Genomic DNA, 13,870 nt, shown 5'->3' with positions numbered 1-13,870 from the left:
CCAACTGCTTCATTCGTCATATAAATTAATAATTGCTATTTTCTCACCTCCTTGTTTCTATTTTTATTTCATATCTTCTTTTTCTTTAATTTCATTATATCTTTTTTTTCTTTTTAATTCATTTTTTGGTTTATTTATTATTCAGAATTTTTCTGTTGAAATAGTTGCACTTGTGATTAGTGATTGTATTACTATTCATGATCGCTAATAATGGTCTAAACTTTTAAAAAATGTTTAACTAAAATGTATCCTAAAAATACATAATAAATTTATAAAAAAGGAACATTATGAAGAGTTATACTGTGTTTTGGTTTATATGATATTGTATTAATTAGATAATTTTTCTTCCCTCGTCTTTGTTATTACAATTTTGTAAGAGGGATATGAGTTGTATGTTTTATATGTATATTACATTATAAGCTATTATGTAAGAAGTCTTGTATATGAATCTATGCCTGTTTGTTTTTTTTAAGATAAAGTATTTATTTCCGGTTTTCAAATAAATCAGCCATACGGTTTCGAGTCAAAGACTCCTATTTTAATATTAAGTATATAAAGTAATCGTAATACTTCTTGCTATTAGAATGACGCTGCCGGAAGCGTGATATTCTGGTAGTAAGGGTGTTACACCCTGCAAACTCATGGTCGGTTTGGACAAGATCCTAAATTTGGTTTTGAACCTATTAAAATTAGGAAAGGAGAATCACTAGGTTAACAAATCTGCCACTTAATTTGTTGTAGGAATATGTACAACTATCAGTTGCTGTCTGTTGACATTTTCTCTAATCGAATGAAGTTCCATATCAAAATTCTTTGTCTTATTGTGTAATATGATTAGTTATAAGTATGACGACACCGATATTATCACTATAAATCACTGGTATATTGGAACATTTGATATGTAGCTCAGAAAAGAGATTTAGAATCCATCTCAAACAGATCAAAATTCTTTGTCTTATTGTGTAATATGATTAGTTATAAGTATGACGGCACTGATGTTATCACTATAAATCACTGGTATATTGGAACACTTGATATGTAGCTCAGAAAAGAGATTTAAAATCCATCTCAAATCAGTTTCAGCTGCTGAAATGCTTCAAAATTCAGCCTCTGCACTTGATTTACTCATTGAATGTTACTTTCTACTGCCCCAAGATATAAGATTGGTTCCCAAATAAATGTAAAAATCAGTGGTAGAACTTCTATGAACTAAATCAGATCCCCAATCCAAATCTGCAAAGGCGAACAATTTTAAATCAATACATGGTTAAAATAAAATTCTTTAATCACTAGTACCAGCTAAATATCTCAATATACATTTGACACACTTTCAATGAGACAATAAAGGACTGTGCATGTACTGTGAAACTTTGTTCACAGTGTATGCTATGTCTGGCCGTGTCAAAGTAGCATATTGAAGGGATCCTCCTACAATAGAATGATAGTTTGTAGGATTCTCATAAATGTCACTGCCATGAATAGATAGTTTAGTAATAGTGATCACAGGAGTTGGCATTGGGTGTGCTTCTTGCATATGAGCTCTAGGAGAAGATCTCTAATGTATTTAGATTGAGATATGATATATGAGCCGAGGCAGTTTTTGTAGCTTCTATTCCTAGAAAATAGTTTGAACTCATCTGAGTCCTTGGGTGTAAAAAGAGAATGTAATTAATGTATAAAAGTTGTGATTTCTGAACAACGTAAATAACAAAGTTACATTTTATGCTCATTAACCATCCAATTTCACTTTTATTATAAATCTACTACTTTGACCTAATTACACCCCCTTCTAATCCAAACCCCTTTTCACCATAGCTAGCCATCCGTCACCTATCCCATCATGCAGTCTCCCTTGCAGGCGAGGAAGCTCCTCAGTGCCGTCGTCTCCCGCCGTCACCAATCCCGAGTGCAGGTGAATCGTTCCGTATTAAGAACTCATTTGCATTAAGAACAAGAATCCTATTTGCATGAAAAATAAACATCTCATTTGCATGAAAAATAAACATCCGCATGCGCGATGGAGGACAAGTTGGGCTGCTTGCAGCGGCGCGATGGAGGTGAGGGGGGCAGAGACAGTCCCCGCGGCGCAACGAGGTTGGGTTTCCTGCAGCGACAGACGGGATGGAGGTGCGACGAAATTGGGCTGCGTGCTGCAATTGGAGAGGCGCGACGAAACACGGATGTGTGTGGTGGTTGCGGACACACGAGGAAGCCGGAACACTTGCGGTGGTTCGCGAGAGACAGTAGGGGATTGTGGGGAGCAGGGATGGGGTGCGGTGTGGATGTGAGGAAAATTATTTGTGNNTTTTTTTTTTAATTTTTTATTTGCATTGGAAAAAAAAAAAAAACATTGTTCCTAAACTTTCTCTTTAGCTAAATGCCTTATTAATCAATACACTAGAGGCAGTTCATGACTTTTTGCCCGGATGCTGAACCACAAGGGATCATTGATTCATTGTAATGCAACTTCCATGCACCATAGGATGATAAATGATGTGTATATCGGCAAGGATTCGAAGCTCACTTTTGTTACTTTAATCTTTTACTTTATTTTATGCGGGTAAAATTCTTGTCCTTTATGTTAATTACGTAAAATAATTTTAACTAAAGATGAGAATATGGTTCCAAAAGAAAAGAATAAAACCATATGAAAGGTTAGAAACAGGAAGTACAAACCATAGGATATACCAATTTTACCAACCCATAAATAACATGCACAGCCATGCATTTCTCTCCCTGTGCCTTGCCAGTTGCAAATGCATTACAGGGCAAGTTCTCCTCTGGCAGTTTTCCACTATTATTAATTTATTTATTTATATGATCGATAATGTTAATTAATTAGTAGTGTGTAGCCTGCCAAAGGAGATTTGCCCAGCGATTCTCATGCAACTTCATTTCAACTCCCTCACTAGCATTATATTCTTATTCTCCATTTATTTTTGACGACCCTTTCTCATCTTTCCCTTTTTATGCTCAATTTGTTAAAGAAATAATGTAAATTATATATATTATTTATCTTTAATCAATTTTATGGTATTTTTTGTTTGATTTTTGATATCTAACTTTTGTCTAAATTATCTTTCACAATAACTTTAAAATATTTAAATTTTTTTAATATTTATTCTTTTAAATTTAAAATTAATTATTTAATCTATTTTAATAATTAGACAATATCTTTTAAGTACCATAGTAAACATTTTTATCTTTTCTCTAAGCGTAAATGTTTTCGACAAAATATTTTCTCTACGCGTAAACACTTTTATCTTTTAATAATTACACAAAATGTTTTCGACGCTAAACACAGTTTGGCAGTGGTTATTCCGGCGTTCGTAAAAAATTGCCACTAAAAGTTTACTGGCGTCTTTACTATTAGCGGTCAACCAACCGTTGCAAAATGTCTAGCAGCGATAAAAAAACTGCCGCCATCCGAAGTTTCAACCGCCACCATCTGCCGCGTTTATTGTAGTGACGCTTATGATTCTGTAAGATTATTATATTCACAAAAATCAGAATATGTATGTATTTTGTTCCTTGTTTTTATGAGAATCCGAAGCATATGTATATATACATCTAAAAATACCTGGAATTACTTTTCAACATGTGTAATGTGTATTACAAGCATAGAATAATCCAAATAATCAAATATCCATGCATTTATTGCTATATAATTCCTAATAGCTCGCTGCTTCAAGTTTCTCCATAAAGCAAACAACTTTTGTGGTCCATTATTATTTATTTCATAGTCACTGATAGCAAAATCTTGAAAGCATATATGTGTAAGCATTGGGAACATTCTCTAGTATCTTCCTTCCCTCTCTCTATCACGCCTCTGCACCTATTCTTTTTAAAGCTTATACTTTCTCTATCTTTTTCATGGATCTCGATCTCTTTTCCTACCCGACCAAAATCAGATTCCTTATGACTTAATTACGAGCAGCTAGTAATGGTCGTCGTATGAACATAACACAATTCTGATTAATTGGATACTCTACTATGCCTGAAACATGTAAGCATGCATGCAATAATAATGCAACTGCATGCTTCAAGTTTTATTGAACCTTACATGTTTACATAGGGGGATATAAATGATTAATTTTCTTTCTATACAGATAGAGAGATAGAAATAGCTAGAGAAATGTTATCGGCCACACCAAAACTTAATTTCATGATACTATTATTTAGCTACTTGTTGGCAAGAGTTCCATCTGTTTTAATTTTTAAATGTTTCATGAATAATTTGCCCTATCTCATTATATTATTAATAAGTATAAGAAATCATCTACTTTTAATTAATTAATATTAATAATTTTTTATTGCAAAATTATTTTTAGAACACTGATTTTACAGATTATTACAATCAAAATCAAGAGCATCTATAATATCTAGAGTTTTTTTCGGTCGAAGATAAAATAGTTTTCTATTTATGAATAGGTTATTATTAGTTCAAAAGCATTATTATCGTAGAAATTTTTGTACACCATGGCACATTAACTAATAAATTTAAGGTGCAAATTCAGATGTAGTCAATTTCACGTGAAGTTAATAACAGAGAGTCGTTAAATAATTACACTGATTTAACAAAATTTTTATCTAACACAACTCTTAGTTATCAACTTTATATGAAGTTGACCGTACTGAGTTTTCACCTAAATTTAATATTAAATGTGCTTGGCAAATAGTGCATAATAAAAAGAGTGCAAGAAAATTATTTAAAATTTATTATTTTTTATTATTATTTAGTTATTAATATTAAAAAATATAAAATAAAGTATATTATTAAATTAATAATTAAATAATAACAAAAAATAATAAAATTTAATGATGTAAATTTACAAATAAAACAAATAAGAAAAATGATATAATTGAATGGTTTAAATTTACAAATAAGAAATATATGGACTATGGAGTGGGGGTGAGGCGGAAAGAGATGGCGCTCCAGAGTGGCACGCTCTTGCCATTGGTATTTCCGAAGCACAGTTCAGGCGCCATGGCACATGCACAAGAAATTCGAGTCTGTACCAACCGCACTTGCCGCAAACAGGGATCTTTTCAGACTCTCGAAACCCTCTCTGCCCTCGCTCCTCCCAACCTCGCCGTCAATTCCTGCGGCTGCTTGGGCCGCTGCGGCGCCGGCCCTAACTTGGCAATCCTCCCCGACGGCTTCATCGTCGCCCATTGCGGCACACCAGCTCAGGCGGCTCAGCTCGTGGCCACCTTGTTTTCCAGAGATGATGCCGATGCCACGAGCAGTTTGGAGGCCCTGGCTTTGAGGAAGAGAGCGGAGATTGAGTTCCAGAATCGAAATTTGAGTGAAGCTGAGTTGCTTCTCTCACAGGCTATAGATTCAGAACCCTTTGGTGGCATGCATGTCCTCTTTAAATGCAGGTAATTCTTCAACAATCACCACTTTAAACTTGATTATGATGATATTGGACTGAAACTGTTTCGTATTATATTGATTCAGGTCAGTTGTAAGGTTGGAATTAGGCAACTACCGTGGGGCCCTTCAAGATGCTAGGGAGGCTTTGAACTTAGCTCCTCGCTATTCTGAGGTCACTAACTCTTGATTCATGTGTTCTTGGACCTTCCATATAAATGCCTAAAATGTTATTTTCTCATTTGTATTTGCTCTGCTTATGACGAAACAAACAGAGGCTGATATTTAGATATAACTTATCATTTAAGGGTTTGTCTTGAATTTAAATGCACTTGTATTGTTGTAGAAACTTGTCACCAGATTTCTTAATTCACTTTGCAGGCTTATATTTGCCAAGGTGATGCCTTCTTGGCATTGAATGAATTCGAATCAGCAGAACAATCATATTTAGCTTCTTTAGACATAGATCCTTTGATCCGTCGCTCTAAATCATTCAAGGTAGCATTGAGTCTTTGACTTTGGATATTCTAATAGTGTGTATTTCACTCTTCTTTCTACTGTCCCGTCTGTATTCTTGAGATCTTGGTTAGATTCATGTATACAATTTTGAATTGGCTATTGTGCTTGAATAATTGTTTTCTTTTTTGGTTTACATTAGGCCCGGATATTAAAGCTTCAGGAAAAGGTTGCTGCTGTTAATACGTCATAAGATTTGTGTTGTGAATAAAGATCCAGTCAATTCTGATATCGTGATCATGTACATTCGATTATTTTCTATACTTTCTCCAGGTATGAAAAGGAGCCTTTTCTGTTGTTCAGTGTGTTATATTAGGCATGGTAGGGTAATCTAGTATTATGTGCTATGTTCTTGTACTCTTTTACATTAATTAGTTTTGGTGTACTATCAATGTAAGAGTTTTATCCTGTTATCAAGTTAATCAGTTTTGCTAATGTGTCCTTTTTTTATTAGCCCTTACAGTTAGATACATTAATAATAAGTATAAAATTGGATCAACGAAAATGAGATAATTTATTTTTCCGTATGTCTAGGTGTTTATCAAAAACACATTATAGGCTTAAAGCTCATAATGTAGGCTGTAGATATATAGGCATATAGTAAAATTGGTTTTTTTTCCCCTTTAAACATTTCAATTCCAAGAGTTGTAGAGATGACATGGGGCTATGAGACTCTTCTTTGTTGTTATATGTATTAATGTATAAGACTATACAATAGGACCACTTACAGATATCCTGTACAATTATGCAATGATACTTTATCATAATCAAACTAACCTACATTATTTCTTTCTTTCTTTTTTCCCTTTTTTCCCTTTTTTTTACATCTGAAGTTCTTAACTAAACAAGAGAGCATCTGGCTAAAGTTTAGATCATGCATAGTGGGAATCAATTTTATAATGTAGCAGCTGGTTTAAACATACATAGAATCAACTTTGAACGCCATTTGCAGTCCATTGAGCCATAAATGAAAATCTAGAAATAAAACTATATGGAACATGCTTTCAGAATTTTCTTTTGAAAGCTCAACTTATTTTATTATGACCTTCCAAGCTCACATAGGGGTGCATATATAATAGATTTCAAGTATCACTTAATAAATTATTTTGCAACTAAAAGTTGGCAGCATTGAAAACCTGTTCATTCTAAGTAATATTTTCTGACAAGTCACTTAATTTTGAAATTAATCTGTGAGGGTGTCAGTCACCAGAACACTTATTATTGATAACTTACCTCTGCACAAGGGAATTTAGTTAATCACTTATCAATTTGGCTGAGGTATCAGAAATCGTAATAGTCCTTATTGAACGCAAAATTCTGAAAAGTAAAATCATTGTCTCAAGCAAAACTTTTGTTCAAGAGATTAGTCATGCCACAGGACTCCATGGCTGATTTTATGCAGCTAATCTCTCTTATAATTAGTTATAAAGGGCAGCTCGGTGCACAAGCATTCCAGATTAACATAGGATCCGGGAAAGGGTTGCACCCAAAGGGTGTTAATAGTTATGTATTATAATAATTCTTTAACATAGTCAGTCAATGAAAGAATCTTGTCCATTTAAGTGCTATGAACCATTTTCTCCTATCCTATCAGAGCTCATTTATACTTCTAGTGGAATGAAATAGAATACAATGTATTCAGCTTCATTTCAAGCGAAGTCAGTTGATGTTGAGTTGACAGACCAAAATAATAAGCTGATTCTTATAGATTTCTTCTTTCTCAAAATGCTAGTCATGTAAATTTTGTATTGTATCTATCGAACTATTTAATAAAGGATATTCCTCAGTTATGCTCATCGATGGTATAAACCATTCAGATATCATAACTTAGAGTTCGTCAAGTCATACTGTCACCACCAAATATTTCAATTTTTTACTTTTGCGTTTAGAGTTGCATATTGCAATGCTTTCGTAATTTTGAAAATTTTATTAGGATCTTAAGATGTTAGGCACTTAGGCATAAGCTTCCAATTATGAAAGTGAGACCAGTTATCAACCCATGTGAACTCCGGTTGTTATGGCTCAATAGTGTTGTACATTAGAAGATTGTTCTCTGCTATAACAAACACACCACATCTATAAATGAATTCTATTTTACTGTACATCAAATATTATGAATATATGAGACTAAATACCTCCTCCATTGACAAAGCATGTGAGTAATTTCCGAGGGTGAATAATAACATCTCATTTTGAAATGGTTAAATTGAAGTTCCTTTGAACAGTAGGAAAGATGGTGACAGTTCCTTGATCAACAACTAATTGTTTTGTGCCTTAGAATTCCTTTGGTGAGTAGTATATGCCAGAAGATCCACTAAGCTCCATCAACACTCCTCTGGCCCTCTCCTCCCCCTTCCCCCCCAAAAAATCAACCCCAACCCTGTGGACAGTAGCAATGCAGAAAGTACAAAGGACTTCGTACATTCAATTCTTTATGAAAGAGCTTTTGCCAAAGTAAAATTCCAAGAACATTAATCTTTTTATTTTGGATATGCCAAACCAAGAACAGCATATGCCATGCTAAATCTTGTGGAGACACAATCTTCACAGCCAAAATGGATTTTGATTCTATGTTGATCTTGAATGATTTATATTTAGATTTAGATTTTCAAAAGCTGACGGAAGAAGGAATTTTCAATAAACTGACACGACAGAAGAGACAAAGAGAAGGGGGGAGAGTACATGCCTCCGGATCTTCCTCCTCAGCCAGCTCATTCTCTTTCCTTTTTCTCTTTTTAAGATTGTTATTCTACTTCTAATTTTCTATCTCTTGGGGCTGAAAAGTTGAACTACCACATATGATACGACCCTTTCTGCTCTTGGTCAGTTTTTAAAGTTTCCATTCCGTCGTGTCAAAAGAAAAGTATTATTCTGCTACTTCTGACCCTCTAAAATTTGAGGGGCTGCATAATGGAAGGACCAAATAGTAATGCAAGGGATCTTCACAGAATTTCAGGGTCTGAAGAGTTAAACCTTTTGATCTATCATCCGTATGCATGACATGTAGTTAAGTTAATAAATTCCTACATTCATGAAATGGCATTAAAAGAAGTATTTGTTATTCAAAGAAAAAAAAAGAAGGGGAAGGGGACCAACCTTCTGTTTTGATTGTATCTTTGGCTTGGAGATAAAAAATTGGTGGATTTTTATATCATACTATGAATGCCGTGAATTCCAGACTTAATTTCTGCTTGATAAAACTTAAGTTATGACACACGACAAACTTGTAAGCATATCAAATTATCAATAGTATTGTTACAATCTGGTTATTATCTTCAGTAAGCACTTCTCAGAGTATTCGGAGTGTGTTTGTGTGTTTTATTTTACAGGAGAAAGCAGGGAATTAAAAGGGCTTTGAAGAGAAAAATGGCCTCCCATTCCTTCTTTTTACACTCTTTTTTTTTTTTTTTTTTTTTTGGTCGGGTGGATTGGACAACCTCCAATCCTAGGTACCTCAAATTGATTGGACAACCCCCAATCCTAGGTACAACACACACACCCACACGCTCCTCACATACTTACCATTTTTTTCTTCCTCGGTTGCAGTCGGTAGGAGTTGAGCCCGAGACCTTTTGGATGGGGAGGGGGCGGAATGCCATGTGAGCTAAGGCTCATTGGCCTTCTTTTTACACTCTAAACCCTTTGTTTTCTGAAGTAAAACTCAAACATAACTTAGTGCTCAGGTGTATGGCCCCCTCTGACTTTGCACTCAAATTTTACATTTGTTATTATGTGAGCTCACGAGCTATCTGTATAGGTGACTCTTTTTAACACTTCCATCACCGGTGAAGAAGCAAAAAAAAAAAAAAAAAAATTAAAAAAAAAAAAAAAAAAAAAACCACTTCTTCCCATGTTTTATGCTCATTTTCAAATACTAAAAAGCTTGAAGTTTTGTTTGAACTTGATGAGTTGCCAAACGTGCCATGGAGAGGGAACATTAACTTGTTCAAAATGAATGTTGAGCTGGACAGCCTAAAAGTGATACATTAGCTGGAACGGGAACAGTAATGAGAGAATAAGTAGAAGAAATGAAAATAGTTGACATGATTCCAACACCGCAAGTGCTCGAGTCTATCTATAGCTTGGTGTTCTTGTTAGATGGATTTCTGAGGAGGCTCATATATCTCCGTTTCTGTTATTGAACGTTGAGTAGTGGGAACAAAATATTGGCCATTTGATTTAGACGATAGTATTCTAGTGAATGCAAACCAATTTGACAGTGATAGGGCAAAGAAATTCCTAAAACTGGAATACTGAATTATAGTATTTGATATGTCTTGAGAAGAAACACACTCGTCACTAGTTAATTTTAATATTTTATAGCTTACTTATAAATTGTACATTAGCAATGCAAAGAACAAAATTGCTAACTGAAGCTTCAATGTCTGTCTATTAACTTAAAGCACATCATTATAGTGAATAAGCGTCTACTTAAGCCTTCTTGACCCTTGATGCTGTTGTCTTGGATAACCTCTGTTTGTGAGGCATCTCTCATTTTGTTTTTCTCTTCATGTTGCAGAAATTTGAAAATCTTCTGTATCCATCTATTACCTATTGAAAGGAAAACCATCAGTTAAGAAGTTCTATATATATTTGCATAGCTAACATGAAAGAAATTTAATAGGCTTACATATGTAATTATACTACCAGAACATAGCATGTGTCTTCTAGGACCTGAAAATTATACAGTTATTACAATTTATTAATCATAAAACTATCAAGTAAATGGCAGGGCAAATCTCCTTTGGCAAACTAGAAGAGAGCACGTTCAAGTTCTCTACTTCTGTGTGCCAAAGGAGAATTGCACTCTCATTCCGTTGACAGTGCAGCTCAAACTCTTTCAGACCAAGTTTGCGTTTGAGGACATAATCACAAAATGGAAGTATATATATAGTAAGTTATAAGAGCACCTCCTGTTGGATATGCCTGTGAAGGAGTAGGAGCAGCAACAGCATATGCCAGCACAATTCCAAGTTTCCAATTAAAGGTTCTGTTTTGTTCTTTAATGGTCCTGATTCTCTCACCATCAATTCCTTTCAATAACCAAGGAGTGGTCTATATCAAGGTTTCTCTCTATTCTTGTAAAAAAGATGCTTTTCTTTAGAGGAATTGGTCATAATCTCGTTCAATTGTATACATGCATGGAATATCAGTGTTTATATATCAATAATTTTTTCCATGCAGAAGTAGACTTGCTTTTCATCTGCATTATTAAGTTCATAACATGTTCCACTGTTACCATGATCATTATCATTCATGATAGATATGCTTTCTTTTGCTGTGACACTTTTCTACACCGTAGGCAAAGAAATGATCGGATCGTTATATGTATGAATATGTACATAGAAAGACAAAATCTGCTAAGATTATTATTTGTTTAAAGAGTAATCTAAAATTTCAATATTTGATCAATATTTGTATCATTGCCAGTAAATAACCAAAAGGTGGATTTTAAGTGCTGTAAGTAGTCAATGATTAGCCTCAAATCTCTCTTCAGAGGAAGAATATATGTTTAAGCCTACTGATGGAGTTAGCTACTTGAATACAAAGATCCTGCTGATATTACTGGAATTGTATGAAGAAAAGCATAACATTTTAGTAATACTTTACTTTGAAATCAGAAGGGGTTGGAATTTGGAAATTAAACCAATTTGAAAGAATGTAATTAATTCAGGAATAATAGGTATTTGCTACCAGCATATTCTTGGACAAGAAAACAGAAAACACCAGAAGGGAATTATGCCTTCATTTAAGAATTAGTATCAGCCATTTATTACCTTGTAACACACTCACATTTCACTGCTAAATAGACAGGTCTTCCTCATCAAACCTAAATGCATGGAATTTGATAAAACAAATATCTGTGGTAAAACCAATGAGAGAAAATGTGCAGGGGCATGAGCTGTGAGAGACTAAAGGCACAAGTTGGACCACTTTCTTTATAGTAACTAGTTGCTTTGTAGAGGATGTGCTTGGAATATCCTTTGGCTAGTGCATATGTATATGCATTCATTTCTGAGTTAGTTACATCATCCAGTGCGTTATATATAAACAAGGGACACCCCCATATTATTGGTCAACAACAAGAAAGATCACACAGGTGAAGTCATGTGTGGGCACATTACTGGGCAATGACTTCTTTGGCTGTTGGCAATTCAACAGCATCTTGTCATTCAAGTAGTTAGGCTCAGAAGCTTAGCTCACTGCCAAAGAAGATTTGCCCCGCAATTCTCCCTCACATTATATCAACATAAAGCTATGTATATATTGCTTATTGCTAATAAGTTATAACATGTTCACATCATAAGGCATGGTGTGAAACATGTGCTTTTGTAGCTGTCATTTTGTGTGTGGACTTTGGTCACGCAATGACTGCTGAGGAGTTATAATTAATTACAGTATTATGCATGATGCATGGCTTTTAATTGTGTTATGATATGATGTCTACATATACAGTTTAGGTTCGGTGCACAATTATTTGTAGGCTAGTTCCCAATAATTATGCAAAAATAAAATATCATATATAGGTTAGTTGCACATTATTTTTGCCAACCGTCATCATTACCACTGTCTTTGCAAAAATATCAACTAGGGAAAAATGTTTCTCGTCATTTTTTTCCTTTACTTTTCTTTTTATCTTTAGCTTCTTTTGGCAAAAGAATCCTCCTCTGGTTCTCTAAAAAGTCTATGATATTTATTGGTAATTCGTCATCTTTATATATCTTTTGAGTTTCATCAATGTATAAAATGATAAGAATTATTGGTAAATGTGATAAAGGTTTAGAACATATTTCAAAATAATGTGAGTTCGAGTTTTTTCTGTCTTTGTGAGAACTTCTTTAGTATATAGGGTTTATAATTATCTCTTTTAAGTGTTGCCTTGACCTGACTCTGGCTGAAATCATCTAAACTACTATAAATTAAATTAAAAAGTGTTCAAGAAATTTGAAATGGAAACAAGCACCCTGTATGCATGATTGCATGTACAACACGCAAATCGTGTCAGAAATATAATAATAACTGATTAGAACTAAAAAATTATAAAAAAAATTATATGATTTGTACTTTATACTCTCAATTAAAAAATAATTAAGAGAATTTATTTTTTGTTGTGGCCAATAAATTAGTCCGATTTATTTAGGTCTAGTCTGTTTAAATTTGTGGGTTATATGCATAGGCTTATTTATTTTTTGTTTGTTTACGGACCACAATTTTTAGACCATAACCATTTATGATTAATCTGATATGTTATACGAGTTGGTCTATTTATTTTTGTTTTTTAAAAAATAATTTAAATAATTATTATTTTCAAGTCAAAAAATCTTAAATAAACAGAGACTTTTAGTTAATGAGTTGAATTTTCAGGTTAGATTATAAAAATTTTGTTAAAGTGCTCTCTTTTTAGAAATACAAAAATAATAATAATAATAACGTGTTTCTGTTTAATCTGCAAAGTCAGCAAACTGGCCCTTTTAACCTGAAATTTGAACAGATCTAATTTTAAAAGTAAAAGACTAGAAGTTCGTCCATATTGAATAATCCGACTATATTTTTATTTTTGTCGTGGATTAATCCTACGAATTTAATCTATTTTAATGGATTTATTCAAAACATAAGCCCAAAAAAGGGGTGGGTTCTCAATTGGGCTTCACCCAATTATCCAGCGCATATCAATTTCTCCAAGGTGTTGCCGTTCTCTTTTAATCTTTCTTGCAGTCATTGACTGTAAAATTCATTTCCTTTTTCATAGTAACTAATTTAGTTTGACACTTTCAGAAATTTTTTGTGAGAAAAAATGCAACGGAAGTATGCCACGCGACACGCGACTCGCGACATATCATATAATCATATATCACATGTGACATGTTACATACATTAATAACATCTTCATATTTTATTTTTATTAAAGTATAATCTTATTTTAAAAATATTTTGCACATATAACTGATTGTGTATTACTACATAGTGATAGTAATA

The 13,870-nt window shown here is 33.6% G+C and overlaps 1 protein-coding gene across 2 annotated transcripts; it reads left to right on the top strand.

The window, feature by feature from the left end:
• LOC107634831 (small glutamine-rich tetratricopeptide repeat-containing protein alpha) lies at window positions 4,884-6,328 on the top strand. Of its 2 annotated transcripts, none has more exons than XM_016338246.1 (4): window positions 4,884-5,385; window positions 5,465-5,552; window positions 5,759-5,910; window positions 6,036-6,328. In XM_016338246.1, exons 1-3 carry the CDS (start codon window positions 4,895-4,897, stop codon window positions 5,891-5,893), a joined length of 714 nt encoding a protein of 237 aa, XP_016193732.1. In that variant the 5' UTR covers window positions 4,884-4,894; the 3' UTR covers window positions 5,894-5,910; window positions 6,036-6,328. The 2 variants fall into 2 exon arrangements, with proteins under 2 accessions (XP_016193732.1, XP_016193731.1); XM_016338245.2 differs by having other exon boundaries at window positions 4,885-5,385; window positions 5,759-5,875.

The sequence above is a fragment of the Arachis ipaensis genome, chromosome B03, assembly GCF_000816755.2.
Source record: "Arachis ipaensis cultivar K30076 chromosome B03, Araip1.1, whole genome shotgun sequence".
NCBI classification, from domain to species: Eukaryota; Viridiplantae; Streptophyta; class Magnoliopsida; order Fabales; family Fabaceae; genus Arachis; species Arachis ipaensis.
The sequence above is the reverse complement of the archived record's forward strand: the minus strand, read 5'-3'. Positions and strand labels throughout refer to the sequence as shown.